The sequence below is a fragment of the Chaetodon trifascialis genome, chromosome 8 (assembly GCF_039877785.1).
Source record: "Chaetodon trifascialis isolate fChaTrf1 chromosome 8, fChaTrf1.hap1, whole genome shotgun sequence".
Classification (NCBI taxonomy): domain Eukaryota; kingdom Metazoa; phylum Chordata; class Actinopteri; order Chaetodontiformes; family Chaetodontidae; genus Chaetodon; species Chaetodon trifascialis.
In genome coordinates, this window is record NC_092063.1 from 26,145,008 (window position 1) to 26,172,921 (window position 27,914).

Consider the following 27,914-nt stretch of genomic DNA (forward strand, 5'->3'; position numbering starts at 1 on the left):
AAAGTAGTTTAGTCCTGTGGTCATTGGTTTTTTGAGGACTATGATGATAGTGGAGCTCTTGAAGCTGACTGGTATGTGGCATGTCTCCAGTGAGGTGTTCAAGATGTCTGTGATCATTGGAGATAGTTGATCAGAATAGTGCTTCAAGGTGGATGGAGAGACAGAATCTGGCCTGGCTACTTTGTTGGGGTTCTGCCTCTTAAAAAGCTTGTTGTTGTCCCTCTCCAGGATGGAGAGAGCAATCACTGGTGCTCAGCTGATGAGTTGGTGAAGTGGTTCAGGTTTGTAGATTGTAATCTGTCTGAGCTCCTTCCAGACAAATTCAGAGTTGTCTAAGAACCAATATTGAAGTTGGTCTATGATTATGTTGGATGTTATTAATGGACGATGTGGGTGATAATTTTATTATGCCCCATTGTTTTGTCTTTCAATATGTTTGACTAACCTGAGGGTCTGTTTTCAACCTGTCTGACTGCACTGACTGTCACTGCATCACTTCAACATTTCAAAAAGACTGCACCAAAGTAAAACACGCACTCCTTTCATTTTAAAAACATATTTTACCCTTTTTAAAAAATATATATATATATATTATATTTATATTATATATAAATATATTTCGCATATTTTTTGTTGAAAATTTGTATTTGATATCTATCATTCGTGACTTTTGTGGTACTTTTTTTTTTTTTTTTTCTTATACTGCGTTTATTGTTTTGCACCAAGATACCATGGCAGGTTCTTTGCATGTGAAAACCTACCTGGCAATAAGCCTGATTTTGATTGTGATAAATGCGTCCTGAAACAGCTTCTGTGCAGCAAGCTAGCTGTGATTTAAAGACAGATTGAAACATTTCACAGTCTGGGAGTTGCCATTGATACATGTAAGCAGTGTTTTGGGCAGGTGCCATGAGGGGAGCATTCTTGACAAAGCCTATGAAACAGCAGCAACCACATTATCAAAAAAGAAATGAGCAAATGGATCTACTGGCACTTTCTTCACTATCAGTCAGTTCTGCTCTTACGTACCATATTTGTGATAAATAGACTGTAAGTGCAGCATTTGTGCAATGCTTTTCTAGTCTTACAGGACACTTTACAACACAAGTTAGCGTTCACCCATCCACACACACATTTATAGTCTGGTGCAAGATGCCACCTGCTGCCCTTCGACATGTAGACTGTAGACACTGACCATGTGATCAGTGGACAACCTGCTTTACCTCCTGAACCTCAACTGCCCCATTGTGGGAGAACCTTATTCCAGAATAGGTCTATGAACTCTCTGTAAAATGCCTTGAGGTTTATGGTCTTCATTGTCCATGATGAATGAACAACAACATTATCATAACTGGTAGAAATGAAGGCCAAAACACATGTTGTAATAAACTTGAAGTATGCGTCATCGGGTTCAGGGTTGTTATGGTCTTTGATGGTTAAATAACAGATGAGTTAAGAGAAAATCAAACCTTGCTCTCTGTGTTCTTATGTGTAGAAATAGGATCAAGGTTCCTTTCTTACTTTTTAAATGTCAGGTTTTTAAAGTCATCTTCAGGTAAAGATTATTTAAGGGATTTTCATTTATTTCCCTTTCAAAGCGCGAAGAAACAATGGGTTATGTCTGAAGTGTTTTCCTGTTTCGTTTTGACAGAAAAACAGCTAGCATTTTAATATGGTCAACAAGTTTAATGTCAGCCTATTCTTCACTACTCCATCCTACAGTTGCTGACAGCACACATTTCTATTAATGAATATCTAAGAAATGTTGCATAGTCCTGCCATTAAGAAAGTACTGTAAGCTGCTGCATTTGCACAGACATAGATCAGTGTATTCAAGCACAGCCCTGAAAAGCTCTCTTTGAACATTTCCTGTTTGTCATTGTGGACTGTCACTCTGCAGCTCATCCTCCTGTTCTTTCCTATCATTCTATTGAAATGAGACATCAAGTGTAGTGACAGCAAACCAGTGTTCTCTGTAATTAATCCATTTGACCACAAAGCGTCTGAACAAACACCAAGATCCAGAATTCAGCCTCTCGTGACCAAAATCCTGACTAGAAAATCAATGTAGCTCTGGTACTGGGTGAAATGTCCCCTGTCAGCAATAGGAACTCTTGCTCTTGATCACAGCTTCAGCCTGGTATCTTCTGTGCCAGATAAGTGACTTTGAGGCTTGATAAGATGAAATGATTGAATGTCTTTTCTTGTGAAAGCCCACATTGTCATTAGAGTCCTAGGGCAAAACATGTCTGTGCATTAGCTGAGACAATCTCCAACCACAGACTTTTCCTTAGTCCTTACGAACATGAATCTTCATCGGCTTGTCCAGGAGTGGAAAACCATGAGTAGATATTTCAGTGGATATCTGGGAAAATATGTCAGGGGATATTTAGGTATATTTTTGAATTTCTTTATTCAGGATCCAGTCATGCCATCACAGGAGCCCCCTTCAGATGCCAAGAATGAGGAGGTGGACCTTCCACCAGATGACAAAGAGGACACAGATGGGAGTAAGACCTGAAACAGTTTTCTTCCTTTTTTAAGCAGGGAGCAGAATGCTACCATGTTGTTTGGTCCAGTTTTTTGTAATGTCTAAGACGGATAAGATACAAGATCAGTATTTGCTTTGCAGCTTCAAAGTTCAATATCACTCAACTTTGAGTAAGATGATGATGACATGTGGTGATGAAAACTGATAGCAAGCTAAGGCAACTGTAAATGGAGGTTCATACTTTGCAACAGCCCAAAGCAAAAGAACTCTGAATTCAGTTAAGTGTAATGTTAATCTAAGGGGTCAGCAGTTTAATAAGGGATAGATAATATCACAGTGAGGGAAACAATAATCGGAATACAGTACCTGAACATAATTCTATGGCTGTCCAGCTCATAAGAATGAACAGTTTGTCTCATATCATTCTCTATTGTTTGATACAGTAGGGGAATATAATTAAAGATGGTGACACCTGAGGGGCTTTACAGTGTCTCAAATTCACACTAAATGCTAATTCTAAGCAGGGTTTGAGTTTGTGGTATGTTCACACTGGAAAAGTGACAAAATACTTTTTAGACAGTATGCCGACTAAAAATGCATGATTTTAAGTGACCTGTTGATGAACACGAATATCCCACAATGCAATGCACATTTAAAATGAAGGAGCTGGAAAATCACAATTAGATTTTTGGAAAGACATATTGTTGTCTCTTTGTTAAGTTTTAATTATCGGTGGCATTCAAATGTCTCTGGTTGATTGATGATCAGTGTTGTCTTTCCTCACTCCACAACATTTTTAACAAACCAAAATTAAGAGCCATGCTTTGCTTTTATTGCCATTTGTTTCCAAGACATTGTTAGGGTAGATTGTCCTTATTTTTGTAAAACTGCCTAAACGAGCAACATGTGTCTGACTTGATGCTAGAGAGCAATCTAAAATATCTTACTTTTTCTTTGTGTCATCTTTCTGTCAAATCCACAACCTGCCCCTCACAGCACTGCAGTTGTGAACCTCATGTTACAACAACAGCACCAAAAACCCAAACATGACTTAACACAGCTCCCGTGAGTGTGAATTAGAAATAAATAAAAAAACGAAGAGCTGTGAAACAGTCAGCAAAGGGGTATGTTTTTCCTTTTCATCCAAAGAAAACATTATTTGTGCTGTATGTCACATGAACAGTACAGTATATACAAAAGTACAAAGCTGCCAGTGAGATCAGGGAACTCTCAGGGGATCTTGATGTGATTCCAGGAGACCTCAGAGACATGAATAATAGAAAGGCTACTTTGTTCAAAGGGTTGACTTTAGACTCTGGTAGCCTCACCTCACAATCCCCATCATCACTTATATAACTATGTAACTCTCAACTGTTATCTAACCATATTACTGCTCTCTGTTCAGATCTCATAGAACAGAGTCTTAAATCCCATTAAAAGGAAACTGTGAACTAATGCGGGGTCTGGCTGGGGGTCCCTGATAGGAGATGCTCTGGGACCCTATGTGGATTGACCTTGTTTGGCATTTCCAGTGGATTGCTGGGCTTGACTCTGTGTACTCTACCTCCCTCTGCTGGCCAGAATAAAGAACATGTAACCTCTATAAGTGCAGAATCTTTTCTGTCACACTGTTCAGATGTCATAATTCAGTGACTCTGTCTTCTTTTTGCAGTATCTTTTTTACCGCACAACTGTACAGTGACTAAAGCAGAAGATGCAGATACAGAGGTGAGAAAGGCTCTGAATCACTACAGAATTTCTTTTGTAATTCATTCAATAGATAATGGTATGGAACTCAGTTTGCAGTAGCTTGTATTTTTTGGGCTAATAATTAGTAAATTAATCATCCTTTGTTTTGACTGCAGTCACAAGCTGAATAGCCATGAATCCTTTTTGTTTCAAATCATTTGGAAAGCTTTGCTGCTTGAGCATTCTGCCACCTACAACTGGAACATTCAATTCTGAATGTATCAATACACTCACTGCATCGCTGTCTCTCTTACTTCTAGGACATCAAAGCAGTAGTGGATGGGCTTGATGGCATTAAGCTGTCCCAGGGCCTGGCTCTTGGACTGGGTGACTTTGACCTGATCCGAGTGATCGGGCGTGGTAGCTACGCCAAGGTCCTGCTGGTTCGGCTAAAGAAGAATGAGCAGGTGTATGCCATGAAAGTAGTGAAGAAGGAGCTGGTCCATGATGACGAGGTGAGACACAAAGTACACCTCTGGATGTTCAGGATGTGAAATGTGCCCGAACCAGCCTGATTCTCTACTTTTAACTCCGAATGCCATGGAATGTTAACGGCTAGCCTTCTTTTGATGTGAACTTGACTGCAGAAACACTTAATGCAAGTAGTCACTGTGTGAGAGTTTCCCTCAGTTTCCCTTTTGTGCACTTTGTTCATATCATCAGCAACTTAATTCAGAAGGTTCTTTTTATTAATTAACATGTGTGTATTAAAGTCTCCCATCTTAAGGCCCATCACATATTCCTTGCAGTCTGATGAACAAGACTCAGTAAAAGCATATATTCTATGAATTTATTTTTTTTCTTTCAATTTATTGGTTGATAGAGGGGGCAGCACGGTGGCACAGCAGGTAGTGCGCATGCCTTACAGCAAGAAGCTCGCCAGTTCGATCCCCGGGTTGGGCAGGGCCCCTCTGTGTGAAGCTTGCATGCTCTTCCGGTGCATGCGTGGGTACTCCGGCTTCCTCCCACAGAACAAAAACATGCTCATTAGGTTAATTGGTGACTCTAAGATTGTCCTTTGGTGTGAGTGTGAGCATGAGTTGTTGTATGTCGTATGAATGTTGTATGTTGCCCTGTAATCGACTGGCGACCGGCTCAGGGTGTGACAATGACAGCTGGGATAGGCTCCAGCTGTCATTCCATTTATGTAAATGATGTTTTGCCATCCTTATTTCAGTTATTATAACATTTTACTCACCAAAATAATTTTCTGTCCCCATCGATGTTGCCACATTCCCAGATAACTTGTTCAATGTTATTATTAAAACAGGGAATAATGACCAAATGTACAAATACACTAAGACCCAAGCTGCAAAAAATCAGAACCATCCTTTAACATGTGCACGGTGGGAAAGGATTACTTTTCCCAAGCTAGAATGAACACAAAAGACTAGAAATAGAGACCTGTATAAAATAAATCTTGATGAAAAGGTGGTTCTGCATTCTGCTGCTTTGTGTCCAGAAATGGATTTCGATGGTGGAGCACAGTGATTAAAAAGTGTTGTGTTTGTCTTCAGGTCTGTATACCTATGTTTGTTTGGGGACATTTAAAGCAAACTGTCACTCTTTGTAGGGAGTTCCCACTCTTTTTACCTTAGGATTGCCTAAAAATATATTGCGGTGATACTACTGCTTGGGTCATTCAACACACACTGCATGTCAAAACACCTGCACCCACTATTTTTGTGTAAACCCACACGTAGGTGAGTCCTGTGTATACAACTGTTCTGTTTCCCAGCTTCAACATGCGTCACTGCTTATTCACCTTCACTACCTGGAGTGGCTTCACTCATTTTTATGTCTGCTTCTTACCTGCGGTTTGTGCTATTTACATCAAATGACATGATGTTATGAGACCAGCCAGTGTGTATTGCACTGCTGGATGGAAGACATGGAAGACACAGAAGGTGATGATCTGTAAGGCCTGTCTGCGTTGGTTCCAGCATGTATGAAAGTTGTGTGTGTTTTCAGGCCATGTTCTTAGACTTAGAGGCCTGCTGGTTTTGCATTCCAAGTGTGAATCTGTCCCTGATTAGCTGGTCAGAATGAAAAGCAGCAGGGCTCTGGGTCCTGGGGGCAGGGATTGAGAACCGCTGGACTATGTAATGGGTCTAAGAGCAGTAATCAGTGATGGATGGATAATATGAAGGATAAAAATTGGAAAGGGAGAGCGGCGATTGAACAGTGAAAGATGTATGGAGAGATGGAAAGCAGGAATGCATAAAAGGGAATGAAGAAGACTGAGTCAGAGGCTGGTTGGAGCTTCTGAAAGGAATGAGGAAAAAAGGAATTGGACAGTGGGGGGACCAAGTGGGGGTGGAAACTACACAAAAGTGGCGGAGAGCTTATGAATTGGAAAAAGGGCTTAGGAGGAAGCAGGAATAAGTGGGTGGGTGACTCATGGGAGAAGATGAAATCCGGGTTTAACATCTTTTTTGCTGTGATGAATTGCCAGATGAACATAACATGAAATTCATTTCAAAAAGGAGAAGTCTGCATAATGAATCCTAAAGCAGGAAATATGCAGACATACATATCACTCACATTTGTTATTTCTTAGAATTGTGAAAGTAGCTGGCAGAGCATGGTTTGCCCGTATTTCTATAGGCTAGGACATGTTTTATTCACAAATGAACATGAAAAGGGACAATTACAGTTACTATCTCTTTTCCAGGTTCACACTGCATGTCTGGACTTATTGACACAGTGCGATTTTCATTTGTATTTTCTGATGACATCAATAAAGACCTGAGGAAGACTAGGGACCACTCTGTGGAAGCTAATGAGGTTCCTCAGGAAACTAAACTTCCATATTCAGCCTCTTAAAGGGTCAGTTCACCCAAATAGGAAGAGCAAAAAGGTATTTGTCACATACGTCTAGTGATTTACAGTAATACAGATTTATTTGTCCAGGTTTTAAAATGTGTGCATCTACTGTCTTCCAAAGAAATAGCCCCCATGAAAACTGTTGACTGTGTGTTCTGAGGATCGATCAGGACATTATTTCTGGAAAGTGATGTTGTGGAAATTAGAAACATTATTTTTCATAGCTGTGAGCTGTGACCATTTAAGTCCACCTCCATTGTATTGGAGTGGGGCCAGAAATCTCAATACCTGAACAAATAAAACCAAAATTATCTCCACCACTGAACACTACTAGAGGAAAGTAAGAAAATTTGTTTACATGCTTGGAACTATGTTTTTGGACGAGCAACTACTGTTTATCCAATTCACCCACTCCTGGTGGATGGAGGCAGCAGATGCAGTGTCTCTGGCTATAGCACAGGTTTCCACATACAATCGGTGAGCACACTTTTTGGTTTGGTCTCTGCACACCCACAGTAGCACCAAACCTGACAACCTCAGAGGGCAAAACTCCCGGAGGCTGAACACAATCACTGCACCCACTGTTCACCAAGAAATAGTCCCAGCACTTAACTCCTCCTAAAACCACAAATTGTTGCTTTTACTTGCTCTGACAGTCAGTTGGTTTTGAATGAAGGCGAAATAATTCAGTCAGTCAATCAGCTGAGCATTGTTCTGTTGTAAAACTGTGACCAAGCCTGTGAACACACAACTTGTGTTAGACTTTCTTCAGACTCATTGAGCACTGTACCCTCAATATTCATACTACCAATCATAAAATATCCAATACCGCACTTCAGTTCTAGTATTGTAGTTTACACAAATGCTTGCACCCTTTTCAAAGTGATCCGAAGGTGTCTGCACCTCTACCGGGTTCACTATATTTATTTATCGAGCACAATTCATGTACTGAACTAGTTACAACGTGCTGTCCATACACTTCACCTTTGAAAGGAATGAAAAACAAAAGAATCAAATACAAAGCTACGAGAGAGATTATTGTGGATGAGAAAACAGGCCTGAAAATAGGAGAGTGCTGTACTTTGTTTTACTGTTTGTGTTGTATAGCCCACTAGATGGCACTATTGCTCAACATACAAGTTCTTTTAAAAGCACCACTATGTCTGTGTAGCCAGACCAATTATCTCTGCCCAGAGCAGCTGCATCATCCAACACCTACACAACTAATCCAGGACAGTAAATCATGTCACAGGCTTCATGTGTCTGCTTCCCCCCATCGGTGTCAAATATTTTGTCTTTTCCCCACACATAAGTCATGTTATGCTTAAATCCAGCATTTAATTCCTGTGGCAGTTGATGAACAAAACAAAACTGACTCCATAAACGAAGATGCAGTTTTTCCCTAGTCCTCCTTATATTTTGATTGGACATCCCATTTTAATTTATTTATGGCTCCATTCATCCGCATTAGTTTAATAATTCATCTCTTTAGTAGTCTAATGCCTGACATCAAAGGAAGCTCGAAAGAGCTCTGCACAGACAGACTGCAAACTACTAAAAGAGCTGAAATGACCAATACAAGATGTTTTGATGGCGTATTCTGCATAATTATAAAATTCTCAAGTAATAATGAGTTGACCAGAAGGAATTTAGTATCATATGCACAATATGGAGTCTCTTTTGTATGGTATAAATTAACCATATGATGTTGGAGCACAGCATGGGGAACTCAAGATTTAGATACACTATTGTAGCACACATAAAATATGGACTAACATCAACTTAATGACACTTAAAATCAGCATACAACATCTTTGCCTCAGGCTAAACACACTTCTCTGGAGTATAAACCGTTAAAACCTCAGCTTACTAACAACAGGGATACACTCTGGCCAGTTCCAGAGAACTGGTTTGTGAGTGTAGGTACTGGAGGTTTCTAATAGTCACAAGGATTCTTGCTTTACTGACTAACAATGGTTCAAGGTAGTGCTGCATGCGTACTTTAGTTGAGTATTTCCATTTTCAGCTACTTTATCCTTCTACCTACACCACTGGATTTATTTGACAGCTGTAGTTAAAGGTTACTTTGCCCATTCAGACACAATTAACTCCTCCTTAAAAAGTTCTGCTTCCTAAATTTTGGAACTCTTTGGACTTTTAACAAGCAGCTGAGGACCCACCTGTTTAGATGTGCTTTTTGTTTAGTTTTGCTTACTTTCATCTCTGTTTTATTTATTCCTCTCACATTGTTTCTGTATTTTATGTCTTCTTAATGTTACTGTACTTACATGTAATGTATCAGTATTAAGTGGTGACAGGGGCCATTCTGTACCATGACAACTTTTAGTTATAGTACTTTACATGCATTTTCTTACTGATGCTACGTGATGTAAGGAAAAGAGTTTGTGGTATTTTTTAACTCTGTTTTTTTGGTTTTGTTTTGTATTTTGAACTTGTTTAAAGACACAATCACCACTCTACTGAGGTTCTCTCTTGTCCTACGGTTTTAGTGATGCCATGTTTGTTTTCATCTTATATATCAATTCAAACATCACAATTCCAACTGAACCTCAAAAATCAAACAAGTGTCCTAATGTGACATTTTTCTCAGGTGTCACCATACTGTGCTGAGGGACTCAAGAAGTGAGACAAGCAGGCCCCCCCAAAACCTAAATGTTTTCAAGTCAAACTGTTAACCATCCAAAAACTGAAATGTTTGCATTGTAAAATAGCCATTATGAGTGACGAGTCAGATGCCACGTGTCTTTTGATAGCCTCGCAGATAAAAATGCTGGATTAAGTAAGTGATCTGTTCGACTGTCCAAATGTTTGGACAGTCGAATGCCTTCATAAATGTTGATTGTACAAATGTGGATTTGGCTTTCAGGGTTAGTTTTCTTTAATGGTGTCCTTCTACATTCCAAAATTGTCAACCCTTAGGGTAATAAAAAGCTCCTCTGTCTGGATGGTATTTTCAAAGAGTTATGTTGAGCCTTCATTCATGTCAGTGACTAACTGGTGGATGGTTTTCAAGACAGGTTTGGCATTCATGCTGCCTGGTTATCTTTTGGTATGCTATCCAAGGTCTACCCTATAAACTGGAACAGTCAAGGAACAAAACAGTCTCAGAATGACTCGAGTGTGAGGATTGTTCTCAAGACTGACTGCATTTTTTTTTAATCTGTGTTGTGTACATAGTGTAAGATACATTATCTTTCGCTCATGTCATCTCTGTTTCCGTCTGCCTCTCCTCATCTCTCCAGGATATTGACTGGGTGCAGACAGAGAAGCATGTGTTTGAGCAGGCGTCCACCAATCCATTCTTAGTAGGCCTCCACTCCTGTTTCCAGACAGAAAGTCGGTAAGAGCATGACAAGGCTGACACTTTATGAGAGCTCACACTGTACATTCCACTCACAGAGGCATTTCAGTCACAGTACCTGACAGGACTTTTCAGTAATACAAAATCCTACTTTCTGATGCTGGTCTGTTCTTCATTCAATGATGGGTGGCATATTTTTATAATGTTCTAATTATCAATAAACCCCATGGAAATAAAGAAGGCTCAAGAAGTTACAAGATGCAGGCAAAAACTGAGGTTATCAGCATCCTGTGGATTCAAATGTGGACTTTAGTATCATTTAGCTATGAATGCATTATTATTATTTTGTTTTTGAATGATTTAGGATTTGTGCTTTTTGATAGTTTACCTGATGTTACTTTCCTTTCATTCCTTCTTACATATATCTCACAATTGCTTTCTGCATGGATGTAATCTGTTTTTACTTTGTATCTTCTATTTGATGTTCTATCAAGTTCTGAGAATCCTATTACCTATGTCCAAAAACTGTTAACACACATAAAATAGCCATACCACACAATGAACAATAAACAAAGTAGACATAGCTAGTGTTGTTTTTTTCCTCTCAGCTCGTCAGACTAGCAAAACAATGTAAACACTAAACCACCAATCTGACGTCTGCATGAGACTGACAATGCAGCTGTGGTTTCAGGAAAAACAGCACTGGCCATGTTCATCTAAACAAAACATGTTATCCTAATGAATTTTTTGGTGCCATTAGAGCTCTAGGAGATAGAGGCATAGAGGCAAACTGTATCAGGCCACAAAGACAATACTTGTTAGCAGGTCAGTTGATTGTTGTTTTGGTCTCTTTCATGCATTTGTTAGCACTGATTCATCAGCTTTTAACAGGGATTTTAAGAATTAAGTAACATTTCTGTTGGCAGAAATGTATTTAAAGATTTAAGATATGCCTGCTTGAGAAACAGACTGATATTAATGAAAGTGACGTAAGGAGACATTGCACATGTACATTTCATATCTGATAAACTTCTGAAATTCCATCACATGAAGACCTTTTTTACTGGCTGGATAAGTTGTTATTAATGTCTTTGTTCTTCAATTTTTTAAAAACTATATAGTCTCAACATTCTCCAAAGAACCTCTGTTTAAGAGCATCAGTGGCATGCTGATGGATTTTCTTACCATGCTTTGGTTTCCAGGTTATTTCTGGTGATTGAATATGTGAACGGCGGGGACTTGATGTTTCATATGCAACGACAAAGGAAGCTCCCTGAAGAACATGCAAGGTAAACATCCAGATGTTACAACATCTGTTTATGTGTAAGATTAAAAAAATGTTGTCTCCTTTATTTAATTTAAACATCTAAATTTAGTCTTTAAATATGTTACTTCCACATGAGAAATTTAACTTTTGTCAGAATCATAACTCATGTCAGAAATTCTTAATGTGCAGGTAGCATTTTGAAACATGTATGAAGTGAAGTGACTTTTCTGTTGGTCTGTCTCAAATGTACAGACTATATGGTGTGATCAAAAAATATCACAACCAAGTTGAAGTACTACAGCAAGGCCTCCAAGATTGGCTGCATTCTCACAGGAGGTAGAAGTGATTTTGGTTACATTGACATGGTGCCGTCAACTACACAGGCAACACATCTATGCATTTGGCAAATATTTTGAGTTGGACTGATTGAACCTCATCCAGATGATAGGGATTATGTGGAGTACATGGTGTGTGCAGTTTTTGTCATTTGGTCAGAACAAAACCCATCAATTTCATAAAAGCAATCTTTTTTTTTGTTTGTTTGTTTTTGTTTTTTGTGGTGAAGGACAGCTGGAGTGTGTATGCTTGGTTAAACATGTTTTTACATGAACCTTCTTTGCACTCAGTCTAAAGTGTTCCTCAACAACATACTTCTAAAAAGAACTCCTTACAAACATATGCTTAATGGGGTGCTTTAGCAGCTCTTCATGGACGTGGAAACACTGCCAAAACCGAACTTAACTCCTTTCTTCCACCTCTGAGAAAGATAATGAGCACCCATAATTCATTGTGCTTGTATACTTGCGGGGCACTCCAACTGCGGCTCTGATAAATGCTGGATCAAAGGCTGGGTAATTTAGAGAGGCACCGTTAGGCCCCTATCGGCCCCTGCAATCTGTATTCTGGAGACAGTGGCTGTACATATGCAAAGCAGAATGTTAATCACTTATAATGATTGTACATATTCATGAGCAGCGCTCTTAGAGAGAACCATGCCGCATTCCCCCGCGCTGTGGGGGAGGCGGGCCGGTGGGCGATGGATGGTGCTGGTGATAGGACGCAGCTTCTATCAGTCTGATGCCAGCAATGAAACAACGGTGTACAATGGAGGCTGTCACAGTGAAAACGTGGGGGAGCAATGTGGGATTTGTGATTTCTCTGTCAAACATCTCTCCACTACAGTCTTTCCCTCAGTGTTTCACAATCATGGATTTATAGCAGGCAGACAGACAGAGGCTTGTCAGTGTTAATGAAGGCTTATCTCCTAGACACAGAATACACTACCTACACATGGAGAGGAAACATGCTACTGACTCACCAAAGACGCACACCAAGTACAGCGAATCGTGGTCAAAAGTGTAGGGTTTTAAGGATAACATTGGCTATAAATATGTCTATGTTCATAATAAGAATAATTTTAGTAACATAAATCTACTTTGGAAAGTTCATTATAACTCAACACTCAGTCATCAGTTAGAAATAAACAACTGTGCTGCAGGTGTGTTATATATATATTTATTCTGTATTTGGTTTGATTATTTCCAGGCTTTGAGTAATGACTCAGAAAGCACAGTGACATTGTCCTGTTTCCTATCATTTCAAAAAAGCAGTCTTAGATCCCTAGAGGCTACTTTGTTCATCACATCCCCCAGCCGAGAGGCTGACCGTTTAAAGTTTGTCATGACCATTGTAGCAGCATAAAGGCCATGAAGTTAATCGAATCGAGTGGGTCCTTTTCTTGGTTTTCTATTTGTGTTCTCAGAGACAGATTATTAATTGATCTGTCTCTGAGATCACAAGATATCTTTTTTCTTGAGGGTGGCACTGTGTTAAAGTTCATAGTAGAGTGTTCAGAACGGAAAGGGTTCATCCTCGGCGGGCTTAATGTGCTCAGCAACGATGGTGGTGTTCTCAGTCAGCCCTGCTCAGCCAACCTTTTCCAGTACTGTTCCTCGAGGAATGTTTTCTTTGTTTTGTGTCTGCAGAATTTCACACTACAGAGATTCATCATGTGTTTGATGAATAGTTTTAATTTTTTTGCTTTTACTTTTGTTTTCTCTTCATTCACAAATTATCTGTAACATTACTGGCCTTCTCGGTGCAGCGGCTGCAGTAATGCGGTCGCTGTATCGGTCTGTCGTGGTAAAGAAGGAGCTGAGCCGAAAGGCGAAGCTCTCGATTTACCGGTCAATCTACGTTCCTACCCTCACCTATGGTCATGAACTTTGGGTCATGACCGAAAGAACGAGGTCCCGGATACAAGCGGCTGAAATGAGTTTCCTCCGCAGGGTGGCGGAGCGCTCCCTTAGAGATAGGGTGAGGAGCTCTGTCACCCGGGAGGAGCTCAGAGTAGAGTCGCTGCTCCTCCGCATCGAGAGGAGTCAGCTGAGGTGGCTCGGGCATCTCTATCGGATGCCCCCTGGACGCCTCCCTAGGGAGGTGTTCCAGGCATGTCCCACCGGGAGGAGGCCCCGGGGAAGACCCAGGACACGCTGGGGTGACTACGTCACTCGGCTGGCCTGGGAACGCCTCGGGATCCCCCCGGAAGAGTTGGAGGAAGTGTCCGGGGAGAGGGAAGTCTGGGCGTCCCTGCTCAGACTGCTCCCCCCGCAACCCGGCCCCGGATAAGCGGAAGATAATGGATGGATGGATGGATTACTGGCCTTCTCTGTTTGTCAGAGTAATGGCTTTTTGGCATTTAGTCAAACACTGTGCAGTGGCTTTATTAAAGCATGACAGGACCCTTATGAATAGAGCTGCAATGCAACCAAAATGTTGTCAAAATGTTGCAACCATACTTGAAACCTGTCTGAAACAGTGACTTGGGGGTGATGTACACATGAGACCAACATAACTTGTGCAGCTAGTACAGGCTATATAAATATTTTCTTGTGTACAAGTGAAAATCTTTGGCCTGATGGTGGCGCTAGAAGACAGGTCAGACACATCATTCTCTGTATTTCTTCCTCACAGATTTTATGCTGCTGAAATCTGTATTGCTCTGAACTTCCTGCATGAAAAGGGCATCATATACCGCGATCTGAAGCTGGACAATGTTCTCTTGGACTATGAAGGACACATCAAACTCACAGACTATGGCATGTGCAAGGTAAGAGACACGTTGATTTTTCAGTAGACTGTGTGAGCGGCTGGTGTAGGGTTATCAATAATGCAGTGGATCTGTATTAACTGGAAGTAATGTAACAGGGCCTCAATTCATGTTCTCACACATATCATATCGTCCACAATGATTCTTATCTCTGCAACCACTGCTCTCTCGTGCACCTTATCCTTCTCGCTCTTCTTTCCTACTTTTTCCCCTTGTCCCTCTTCTTTCTCCTTCCTCTTCCTCTTCTTCTTCTTCTTATCCTCCTTCTGCTTCTTCATCTCCTATCAGGAGGGAATCAGACCAGGTGACACCACTAGTACCTTCTGTGGAACACCCAACTACATTGCACCTGAGATCCTGAGAGGAGAGGACTACGGTGAGCTAAACTAAAGGATGGACTAAAATCACACAGCCAACTAAAAGATTTTTCACTAGTGACCAAAGCAGCCTCAGTTTGTGCTTTATCAGGGTACCCACGGGTTATTAAAAGTTTTAAAAAGGCATTGAAGTTAGTTTTCCAGGATTAAAGGTATTAAAAGTATTAAATTAGCTATTGTAAGTCTTGAATTTTTTCACCGAGGTCTTAATTTTCAAGAACATCTCAGCGCAACCTAAATTCTATCTAATATCCATGGCGAGGATTTAAAAAGAAAAAAAAATCCATGACGAAGATGACGCATAACGTTTAGTATGTATATGCTGTGTTGCACTGCGAACAATGGGAAATGCACCTTTCGCACACCATCATAAGCTGCTAGCGTCAACGGCTAAACAGCAGGCACCGTTACAGCAGTATTGTGTGCTAACTCCATCACCTAGCAGCAGCAGCACAGCCGAAATGGAGAGTCCATCATCTGCATCGGGGTCGGGGATACGTCAATTTGTTGGTGGAACTAAAACGCTACAGGCAGAGGTATTGTGGGTCCTGAAGACGATCACAGACTCAAATGAGTGCACCGGTGACCTGTTTCAGCTGATGTTCTCCGACTCCACGATAGCCTCAACATTCTTCTGTGGCAGTAATAAAACGGCGTACATCGCCAAGTTTGGGCTCGCTCCTTTCATTGTCGAAGAAATGACCAAAGAAGTAAACAGCTCGGATGCCTTCGTCGTCATGTTCGATGAAAGTTTGAACAAAACAACAAAGTCAAAACAGTTGGACCTGCATGTGAGGTATTGGAGCGGCGACCAAGTCACATCAACATACTTCGGGTCGCAGTTTATGGGTCATGCGAAGGCGGTGGACCTGCTTAAGCATTTCAAAGTCAGTTGCCCATTTCTCCAATTAAAATGTATTAGATGCAATAATGTATTTCTGTACGGTTTGCCTTTTCAATTAATGTAAATTTTGCTGTTTTAACTTAGGAGCTAGCCATGTTTACGGAGGGGGCTTGGCAAGTGCACTCGCCCTAGCTGTAGTCAGCTAGCTGTGCCGTGATGGGCTGCATGGATAGCTCTATTCCAGAGCCATATTAGATAGAGATCATACACCACCACCCTCGGATACACAACACGCGTTGACTCTTGTCTTTTGGAACGAGTGCGGGGGTAACGCTGATTTGATTTGAATAACATGACATGGTAATGCGTAGTGGCTACGTGTGGGCCTTGTTTTTACTATGTTGTCCTTAATGAGAAAGACATTTTAATTTGGAGTGCCTTAGTCAGAGAATTTTTTTCTCATTTTTGACTCTGACACAATACCTTGGACTAAAGAGCACCCAAACCCAAGAAGCCTACAAACTATCGGATTAAGAGCACGCCACAATCTACAAACTAATCGTAAATAGTAATTGAGGTTAAATTTGATGTTCAGTGATTTATTTATTGAATATGGTTCAATATTATTTAGATAATGGGTGCGACAAAGGTATTAAATTTCACTTGAAATGGCATTAAAAAGGGTCTTAAAAGTCTTAAATTTAGGTTTAACAATCCTGGGGGGACCCTGTTTATATTGGCCAGGTGGGAGCCACATGTATTTGAACAAATACCTTGTCTAACTGTTGTGTGCCCTCCCAGGTTTCAGCGTGGACTGGTGGGCTCTGGGTGTGCTGATGTTTGAGATGATGGCTGGGAGGTCCCCTTTTGACATTATCACCGACAATCCTGACATGAACACAGAGGAGTACCTCTTCCAAGGTGAGACAGCAGAACTTAACCACACAGGATTTATACTTGAAAGCTTCACCCTGCCAGTTGAGTTTTCATGGCACCGCTGTCCAGAGAGAAGGCCTTTGAACTGGGAAAGATGAGTTGTCATTTTGACACCCTTTACTACATATTTTACTTTGCAGTGAACATTTGCACATGTGGTTTACTAACATGGGTTGCTGTACGTACTAATTGGTATTTTATTTATTTATGGCATGAGGCATTGTTCTGTCTTGTAAAAGCAACAATGCCAAAAGCATACTACAAATAAGGGCTAGGTCTGAAACAAATATCCACATTAAAAGGATTCATTCTTTAGGATAGCATGATGAATTCTATCAACATCTGCACAGTGGAAATGGAAATTTTCAGCTACCTGAGAATGCCTTCTAGAGGAAAGGTCAGGTGGGCTAGCAACATGTTTTTCAAAAAGGTTTAATCATCTAGGCATGAATATCCTTCTCAAGTTACCTGGAGATGTGGCCATCAGTCTACAAAATAGATTGTTGGTCGAGGGAAATGTTGACGTGATGATTGTGCTGAATATTAAAAACATTTGTATTCGTTCTCTTGACAACCTGACACTGAACCAGTGTTGGCCAGAGAAATAGACTGATTCTGTTCTTAGCTGTTACTTCCCTGTCTTATCAATATTATTACTTATACTCATATTCTTACTGACATGTTTTCTGTTTTTATCCTTCTGCTTTTATTGCTGTAAAGCACTAAAATGGATTAATTAAATAAATGAAATAATTTCAATATATGAACTAATAATACAAATAGAATAAGAATAACTTTATAAGAGCAACTAAAATCAAACATTTGAAAACATGCTTGGCAACCAGAATAATGCTAGTGGTGCTCAAGGATTACTCTGGGGCCATGAATAAGTTCAACTCCGGAGTTTCTTTCAGTGACTGCAGTTTGCTGGATAGTTACTATCAAAATAAATATTTTACTAAAGGAAGTTGTTAAATAAAAAGTGCTTTTGAAAGTCATTCTCTTTTTTTCATCCTCCATTCATAGTGTCCTATATCTGTTGCTGTTTCATCAACAGGAATGTGCTCAGCTTCGAGCTACATTCTCTGTAGTTTAAGGGACTGGGAGTTTGGAGGAATAGTGGGAAATCAAATATGAATATTGAGAGCATATGGCAGGCAGTTTGGTGCCATTTAAACAAAAGCATGTTAATTTAACCCGTTGTGACGCATAACTGATAATCTGAGAATGAGAAAAACAGATTTCATGTACTGGAATAATAATCAGCTCTGGGCTGTAAAGGATTTATGCCTGTGTAAATCCAGGCTTAGCTGGTTGTGGTATGCTTCACTGAAGTCGAGGAATCTCAGAAACAGGGCAAATTTAATTTCTCTGAATGTTAATTCGTTTTAGTTTGCTGTAGTCTCTCAATCCACTTTCTTTTTTATCTGTCTTAGCCTGTGACATCTGTTGGCATTTGAGTAAACATATTGTCATATTTACATGTTTGGAAGCATCAAAACCTGATAAGGCTAGAAGAAATAAGTGTTGGAGAACATTCATACTGCGGGCTCTATTTGTGATTCCACTGCTGGCGCGGCGCAGGGTGCGCACCCCACACAGTGGTGTTTTCGTGCAGCACAGGCAGGTGCACAGCACACTTGGTATTTTGGTAAACCGAGGCGTACAGAGGTGCGCCAGGATGGGCGTTGCAGTGGAGTAGGGGGAGGTGTCGGCATAATCAGCCGGCGCATTTGGATTTTCAGTCCATTTCGGTCTGCACTGGCAGTGCAAAAGTGCGCTGCACCGCTGGGAAAGTGGATTTTTGTAAACCGTGCGCTCACGTCACCAACACCTCACAGTCAGGTTTCCACAGTGTCTGGCATTCACTGCGATCAATAATTAGCAACAGCCACGATTCAATGCAATCTGAGTTAGCACATACAGTCAGACCTAAATTTACATATTTTGATCCGTATCTCATCTGACCACATCGCAAGCGTGTTCAGCACGCATAATGGTCACTCATCCTGACTGAATGTACACAGGTGAAACAGGGATGTGAACTAATCAAATAATGGCAGACACATGGAAAAAACGTAAGTGATGATCGTTGTCTGCTATTACCCACGTCCTTTCATTCCAAATACAAATGTAATCATAGTAATGCTTCACGATATCTACAAAGATGGAGTACATCATTGCTTTGAGGAGGAGGAGGAGGAGGAGGAGGAGGAGGAGGAGGAGGAGGAGGCCGAGGATTTACCATCTAAGGACCTCATATTTAGACATGAGTGACGTCAGTCTCCTCCTGGGAGAAGTTTGGGCATCGGACACTTTCCTGTGCGGGCTCAGTCATCCTCGAAACTTGCTATGCGCCTCACCAGCAGCGTTCTTAAAGGTAAGGCGAAGAGCTGCTGTGATTGGTGAAGATTTGACTCGGTTGTGTCAAACCCACTCCACGCCTTCTCCCCTCCCTCTCTCCGAGTTGCGCCGCTGGGTGGGACTGAGATGAGAAGGGGGAGAAGATGCACCCGCAGCGCAGTGCACGAAAATACCAAAGTCTGCGCTGCCACGCCCCATCGGCGAAATGGACCTGACTTTGTGCCTGTGCCTGCGCCGCGCCGGCGGCGGAGTCGAAAGTAGAGTCCTGTGTGTTTATTTCCCTCTTTGGAAATTCACGTATGCCTTGGGAATCCAATTTAGTAATTTGTGTGTTTGGTCCTTTATGGGTTTAATACAGTTCTATTTTTGGCCTGGTTAAACTCTGTATGCCCCCAGTGGATGTGCACAAACATGCATGTGGTCAAGCTGAAAAAACAACCTGGTTTTCTTAATGTCCAGCTGGCTGTTACTATATGGATTTCAGCACCCAAAAGCTGACATTATGCTGTTACAGTATGTCAGCAAGAAATGGGTTAATATTTGAGAATTCATATAATGATGCACTGCTGTATGCACAAGCTGTAATGCACGGCCCCCCACCCTTCATCAACTGTGGAAAATCTGGCAGTACATTATGGCCTCTGTTACAGATGAGGTTCAGGGTACATGTGGGGAACAGTTCGGCATTTTCTCCATTAGTTTGCTTCATTTGACAGCTGATGGCATTTTCATTTCAACTGAGATGGCACCAAATAGCCACACTGATGCACCTGAAAATACAGGTCTCTGTCTTCCATCAGTCAAGCTACAAAGTAGTTTGAATGTTAGGAAATATCCCCCAAAACATACACTTTTATGAGAATGTTTCCTGTTGCTAGAACATGGTTTCAAAATTGTGATTTTATGATGGCCAGCAGTTACTTGTACTTGGAAAGCCTCGGAAAGCCTTGCATAACAACATGAGCTGAGGGAAACTGAACAGAATCTAGACTAAAGCTTATATGTTTTTAATAAACTGCTTCCCTTTTTGTAAAGCGTTGGCTATAATAAGGGATGGATATAGTATATATCATATCACCTATATGGAGGTGTTGACACTTCTGTTTGCTGCTATTGTTTTCACTTACTGCCAATGACACTGCATGTTTTAATATCTTCTTAATGTAAACATTTTCAACGACACCCCCAATGCAAACGCACTGACTTAAAATTTAATGAAAGACGTTTTGATTTTCAGGCCAGGCTGACAGTAGAGCTGGCTGAAACAGCACGAACCCTGTGTTCATTTCAATGAGACCATGCAAAGGACTCTGGTTAAAAAAACAAAAAAAGCAAAACAAAGAAAGCAGGGTCTAAGTGCTGTGGTCGCTCAGGCACTGGTTACACTGCAACACTGTTGGTTTGATCCCAGCCTTGTTATATATCTATATCTTCCTGTCTGCCTGTGCCTCTGCTGTCCAATGAATTGACTGAATTAAAAATTAAAAAATAAAATAAAATTGAATCAAATACCAAAAAAGTATATACTGTAGGGTCGTTCAGCAAAAAAAGTTGTTCAAATTTTGCTGTTGTGTTATAAACCAGCAATACACCAGGCTGCTCAATCAAATTGCAGTCCAATGTTTGGTCTGAAGTTTTCATCACCTACAACGAGCATCTGTCGGTCATTAGAGGCCCTGCAACACACACTGGCAGGATACAATGTGTTTCAAAACACCCACTGCTACTTATTAAGACATAGGTTCTCAAGTTTTCACTTCATGAACATTAAAAGAAGTTCTTTCTCCTGTTCATGCTGGCTAATTACATTAAATGTAAGTGAGGTGTGACGAAGTCCAGAGTCCTTGTTCTGTGCAAAAATGTGTCAGGGCCATCAGCGCTTAGATCCACACAAAGCCATTTTGAAATTTTGTGTGCATCTGCTCATCTGCATGCCGCCATCTGCTGCAGTTACCTATAGCACCCTTCTCTCTGTAGACCTAAAGAGTCATTTACATGAATATTTGGAAAACCACAATTTCAACGTCATATGCAGACGCAGAAGAATATATCATCAGTATGATGCTTTGCGACGGATTGTCCTGCATTGCCCTCAAGGTATTCATGCAGTGGATTCAAAATGATCTTAATTGGTAAATTGCAATCACTAAACTCAAAGCTTAAACAGAGTAGGATGACCAAAAGTACCAGAACTCAGTCCAATAAGGAATGCACTTGGAACAAATACTGCAGTTCAAACTTCCACAGTTTTAATCTAAACCACTTTTCCAAGTGGTTTAGCTCAAAGAAAACACACTCTGGGTGTGATCGCAGTCTCAGGGTGGAGGAACTTCTATGATATCTGCCCTTCTATTTGCATGTGTTTCCTTGAGCCATATGGTACCCTTACATAGTACACCCCCTTATCGCCTCCTCCCACCTTTCACGCAACCACCCACACAGTCCTCTATAACAGAAATTCCTCCATACTACAGGAGCCTCATGTGACGCATTATGTCTCTGCTGTGACTGTCAGGAGCATAGCGTGGCACCGCGGCTAGCATCTGCCACCAGTACCATCCTCCTGGCGGTCTTACCGGTAGAGCAGCAGGTTCCTGGATGACTGCCGGCCAATGGAAACCAACCCTTTCACTATAGGAGCCACCTAGCCATATGCCACCTAGAAAGACTGTGTGCCAGGCTGTGCTTTTGGTATCAGTGCTCTACATGCCAACCCCAGAGTTTTAGACAGACAGACGGTTGGCAGACAGTTGATTCAGTGAGGGAAGCAACCACTTAGTGGTGTTTGTGTTAAAATGTATACTATTAGTAACTGAAATGTCATGGAAAATTGGTTTGTGATGATATTATCTTAGCATAGTTTTAAAATGAATTCTTAGCCTTAAAGATTATTCTTGACCTTAGAAACTGAACTGTTTGACCAAAAAAAAAAAAAAAAAAAAAAACGAAAGAAAGAAACTAGCTTTTTCCGAGTCAACAATAAATCTGCATGTCTGTCATGAGCTAAAATTGGCTAATAATAACAGCCATGCCAATGTATTGGGTTGGATGGGGTTGGACAGTAAACATTAGACTGCCTTCCCATCTCATAATTTTGTGCTAATATCCTTCAGCTGTAATAATGAGAAACACTGCAGAGGAAGTTGTGGAACATGTAATTTCCATGATGTACTGTGAGAGGGTATGTTTTTAACAAGATGAGCTACAGATGAAAAAAAAGAAAAGGTTAAGGTTTGTTCTTCAAAAGTGGGGGGACACAATGAAATGAAAAGAAGAATTATGTGAATGCTGTTTCTTCAGGTCATATACGTTTATATCAATCCAGCAAATAACATGTTTGTTTGATAGTTTGCTTTCCACAATATTGGTAGCATAGCAAAAACAAATGACCTCACTTAAAGTCATGTTTAGTTTCCTTATTTGAGACTTGATACTTCATCAGAAATCATCTTTAATTGCAGTTTTGCTACAAACAATGCTGTCTGTTACTGCCTTATATAATCCATATTCTAGTGTATTCTGGCCATTTAGTAACAACTAATTAACAGCTTTTTTAAAACATGGAAAAACATGCAATGTTGGAATATATTTTCTTTTTCAGCCACAGTATTATCTGTAGATCTTCCCCGTAGACCTAAACAAACACCACCAAGAAGATTATTGTTCACCAGAGTAGAAAATTGTCTTTGGCTCAGTAAACCATGAGAGCAGCACAAGAATGTGTTACATATAAAACAAGTAACATACCAAAAAATGTGGGAACAAGATATTACTGAGATGAAAAAACCAGCCTGAGCCTGCAGCCTGAGAGGCGAAACCTGGGGCTAAAATGTCCAAAGTCACTTGCTGGCGCACATGAAGAATATTGTTGTGAACACCTGGTAATAACTGATGACACAGATGAGTGCATCAACATTCTGATCAGCTTCCCCTCTTCTCTCATCTCATTTATGGCAGCTAGACAGTAAGAGGACACTGTTCAGGGAGATGGCACAGTTTTAATGAAAAACAATGTGCACTAATAGCTTGAATGAAGTGTGCAGCCCAATTCTTATCCTTAAACATTAATGTAATGAATGTAACATGTAGCAGCTTATCGCAAATAATATGCCTGTTCCTGCTCTCATTATCCAGAGATGACCAGTGTTAATAGAGAGCATGCATCATCTTATCTACGTCGTCACATATACCTGTCTGTTCTGATGTTTTTTGGCAGAACAGTCGCTTGTCTTGTTCTGAAACATTAGATTTTGATTGGAAGTAACAATGTCTGCATTAGAACACCCACTGGTCACATTACCTTGAGCTGTGATTGGAAGAAAAAAGCTTTGATCACCTCAGCGTGAAGCAATCTGTGAGGCAGTACTACATCCTTGGATTTAGATTTTGAGGGAAAAACTATTTCTTAGAGTGTTTTTATTCTCGTTAGAATGTCATTGTTGAGCTGTGGGAGTCTCAAGGCTGTGGATAGACCATCAAAAGTGAGAGAAAGAGCAGAATAGTGTCCTCTGTATCTCCTCCCTTCCTTTGACTCCCACGCAGCAGACATGGTCACCCACAGGCAGGTTGGACTGTGAATCATCCTCCTCCCTACTCACGATTGTCCTTTTCTTTCTTTCTCCCTCTCTTTTTGCCAACAGTTATTCTTGAGAAGCCCATTCGCATCCCAAGGTCTCTATCGGTGAAGGCTGCCAGTGTGCTCAAGGGCTTTCTAAACAAGGTGAGAGCAGTCCACTCCCAATCAGCCCTCACTCTTTCTGTGTCTGTGTACACTGCTGTTTTGCCAAATTACCAAATGTCGAATCATTGCCAAGAACTTTGACTGTGTTATGGACAACCAGGGAGGGCCTCTTTATGTGATTCATACTGTCTGAGTGCATTTGTTGGTCAATGCTTAACCATGAAGTGAAACTTTACTAAATGTATGAATAGTAGTAGAGTATGAAATGTAGAATATTCTGAAAATTGCCCTTTGTTTGATATATTTGTAAATAGGTTTAAAAAGTATTACCACTTTGATGTAATCCGTGCTTCAGATCAGTTTATGTTCCTAAAAATAGAATACAGAAATATGCTGAACTGAAACTTACATGATGGTATCCAAACTCAAATTGATGAGAAAGGAAGAAGCTTTGGTCTAAAGGAATAGTTCAGTATTTTGGAAAATCCACTTATTTGCTTCCTTTCTGAGATAAGAAGATCACTATCAATCTCATGTCTGTGCCTTAAGTGCAAAGCTAGAGCCAGGAGGCAATTAGCCCAGTTTAGCATAGCATAGAGCATAAAGACTGAAGGAGAAATGGAGAAATGATGAATCCTACAACAAGGATTATTCTCCAACTCCATCCTCTCTAATCTATGGACCGACCAAAAACTGCTCAGCTCGCCATTCACTAAAACTGACAGAGGCGCACTGGGGAGGAACCTCTGGAGTTGTTGGAGAATCACTACGCTTGTCTATTGGAAGCAAGACAGTTGGGTTTATTTTCTTTGGCCAGCTGTTGTTTTGAGTCTCAAACTGAATATTTTTGTTTGCTTTCTGGGATCCCTAAGAGAACTTTTTGGCCGAGATCAGGATTCATTCATTTGTAGTTGAACTGTGGGTTTTGTTTTGAGCACTGACCGCCTCCTTGGTGGAGGTCTGACAGCATTTTCTAGCAAAGCATCTAGTTATCATTATGAATTTTCCATGTTTTTTAAGAGTCTGTTCACACTGACATCACCTCATAAAAATAACAATTTTGTAGAAAAATTAAAATATTTCAATAGGCTACTTAGGCCTAAATATTTTCCCCATTGTGTTGCCTTCAAAACATTCTGACTGGAGAGAATTTGCTATCAGCTCTTAAATCACAGATACAGAAGTTGTCTCCTTTTCCCTAGGACACAGTTTCTGCAACTAGTGTAAACGTAGTTGTGAGAATCTAAATCTGAAATAAATATGGACTAACTGTCTGAGCCTTATCTGCCTCAGTTTCATGCTGGACCAATTCCAAATGATGTGATGTTTATTAATTGAATAAATATTATCTTGGTATGACCAATCATTCTGGACCTCTGACCTTGAATAAAAATGAGATGTGGACCTTTGAGTGCTAAGTTTGAGAAGCCCTGCTGTAACTGTTTCTCAGCAAGTAACATCGGTCTGGGGCGTCTGTTCAGCATCATTGCTATAAAAGAAGGAGGGGTCATTACGTCACTGTGTAATGTGTGAACACACTTTGGTGCCACACTTGAAAGCTCTCAGCTCACTTGGCATAGAGATGAATGGGCGGACCACTCCTTCATCTCCTCTCTCTGTTTCCCAGGTCATCAGTCTATTTTGGTGTGTTGATATTTAGCTAATGTTTCATGTGTTTTCAAGGTGCATTTGGTTTGATTTGTATGTTAATTCAGAAATTTTTTGGCATGTAAGTTAACATTGATGTTATGTTATTTAACTGACTGGAGCTTTGTATGCACATATGATTGAGGTTAGTAACAGACTAACATTGGTGAGTTAGCTAGCTAGCTGTGATTTTGATGTGGTAAAAAAGCATTTGGTAGTTTGTCCCAAATGAGCTTTTTATCACAACAGAGATTGCCTCCTTCATAACTACGATGCATTATTGTTTGTTGTTAAAGGTTTTTCCAAAAGTTTCTGATAGCCATGAAATGTATGCCTTTGTTGTGTCTCAGGTGAGGGGTAGATTGTAGCACAGTTAATAATCAGAGGAGGCTTGGATACTATTTGGAGCCCAACAGCAAATTAAGCAATGTGCTCAGTTGGAGATATCTGTCTGTAGCTATTCTCTGAGAAGTGGTCTTTCGTTTGGTCAAGGCATTTTTTAATCAAAGGTCATACATACATACAGCATAGATATGTTGGATTTTAATGTCTGGCACCAACCAGAGTTTTAGAACATTTGTATTATGACCTATTGAGTCACATCCTTGTGTGACTCCAGGAAGTCATTGCATCTGGCTTCTTCGCTAAAAATAGTTCCAGCACACAAATTCCCCTGACGCCACAAACAGTTTATTTTAATGTTTCTGTTTTTGTCCCAATTTATAAAAAGCACGTAAATTAGTGAGTTTATGTTAATCTAGGGCTGCACGGTGGCGCAGCAGGTAGTGCGCATGCCTCACAGCAAGAAGGTTGCCGGTTCACAAGTTTGCATGTTCTTCCCGTGCATGCGTGGGTTCTCTCCGGGCACTCCGGCTTCCTCCCACAGACCAAAAACATGCTCATTAGGTTAATTGGTGGCTCTAAATTGCCCCTAGGTGTGAGTGTGAGCGTGAATGGTTGTTTGACTGTATATGTTGCCCTGCGATCAACTGGCGACCGGTCCAGGGTGTACCCCACCTCTCGCCCGTCAACAGCTGGGATAGGCTCAGCCCCCCCGCAACTCCAAAAGGGATAGTCGGTACAGAAAATGAATGGATGGATGGATGGATGGATGGATGGATGGATGGATGGATGGATGGATGGATGGATGGATGGATGTTAATTTAGGCTACGGCGTCTTGACTCCAGCTCTGTCCTTAACACACATGGGATTGAGCAGATGTATCCCAATGATATTGCTAATTACTACATTGGGCAGCCGTTTGAGGAAATTACTGAGATTTTTTTCAAAATGAAACATTATACTTTTGAGGTGTTCTTAGATTAAGATTTAGATCTTCAGTAGGAACCAGTGGGCTTGGGCATGAGAGCCACAGTTATTCTTTTACTCAAGCAAGTTTGAAATCTCTGGATGGTCAATGGAAGACTATTGCCTGATAAAAAACACATTCCAAAATCGGAAAATGCTCATTTTGACGAAGGGTCAGCAGCAAAAGTGATTTGTAGTAAATGAACACACCACTGGCTTGGCCTTTTAACAGAGACAGCTCTTTTTAAATGCAGGTGTGTATAATTCACACAGGTGAAGACTGTATAGATATTTTTGTCTGTACATTTGTAAAAGTGTTTGTGCATTTCATTCCCTGGTTTCATGTTTTTTGCAACAAGGTTTTGTATCCGTGACATCTTAGTCTTGCTCTGATGCGTGAGGGTGCTTCTTTTCATACAAACAGCCTTGTAGATTTTCACATGGACTTTGACTCTGTAACATATCACCATAATTGTTGTGATGAAAAGAGCACAGTCCCAGTTAAGCAGTTAGAGGCAGCTATATGCATGCATATACATACCGTGGATGATGACACATGTGGGGCCAGCATTATTACATATTGTCCACATGGCAATTGCTTCATTCTCTAACAAACTGTGTAACATTCTGAAATAATAAGAGAATCTTTTGACATGGTCATGCTTGGAGTTTATTATTGTCCACATAAAGTAAAATCAACCTGACAGTAAGCCTGCATTTTCTACCTCTAGGTACTAAATTATAGAGAAAGTCTCACTTTGCTGTGAAATACTATTGCTCCTGTTTATGTTCCTGACCAGCTGTCTTGGTCCCAACAGGATCCTAAGGAGCGGCTGGGTTGCCAGGTCCAGACGGGCTTCACAGATATCAAGTCACATACATTTTTCCGCAGTATAGACTGGGACCAGGTAAGGGCTGACTGAGTGAGGAGAGGGAAACAACATAACAGTGTAATTGATTGAATTGTTGTTAATTGTGATATTTTGAGTTTA

At 40.7% G+C, this 27,914-nt stretch overlaps 1 protein-coding gene across 3 annotated transcripts in view; it reads left to right on the top strand.

Annotated features, from left to right (window-relative positions):
* prkcz (protein kinase C, zeta) overlaps positions 1–27,914 on the top strand; it is a 144,578-nt gene that overhangs the window by 88,239 nt on the left and 28,425 nt on the right. For all 3 annotated transcript variants that reach the window (XM_070969344.1, XM_070969346.1, XM_070969345.1), the window contains 10 exons: positions 2,420–2,510; positions 4,164–4,219; positions 4,501–4,695; positions 10,330–10,427; positions 11,591–11,677; positions 14,629–14,764; positions 15,053–15,140; positions 16,787–16,906; positions 23,926–24,005; positions 27,741–27,830. In XM_070969344.1, the coding sequence (XP_070825445.1) occupies positions 2,420–2,510; positions 4,164–4,219; positions 4,501–4,695; positions 10,330–10,427; positions 11,591–11,677; positions 14,629–14,764; positions 15,053–15,140; positions 16,787–16,906; positions 23,926–24,005; positions 27,741–27,830 (1,041 nt within the window). The remainder of the gene's footprint in view (positions 1–2,419; positions 2,511–4,163; positions 4,220–4,500; positions 4,696–10,329; positions 10,428–11,590; positions 11,678–14,628; positions 14,765–15,052; positions 15,141–16,786; positions 16,907–23,925; positions 24,006–27,740; positions 27,831–27,914) is intronic.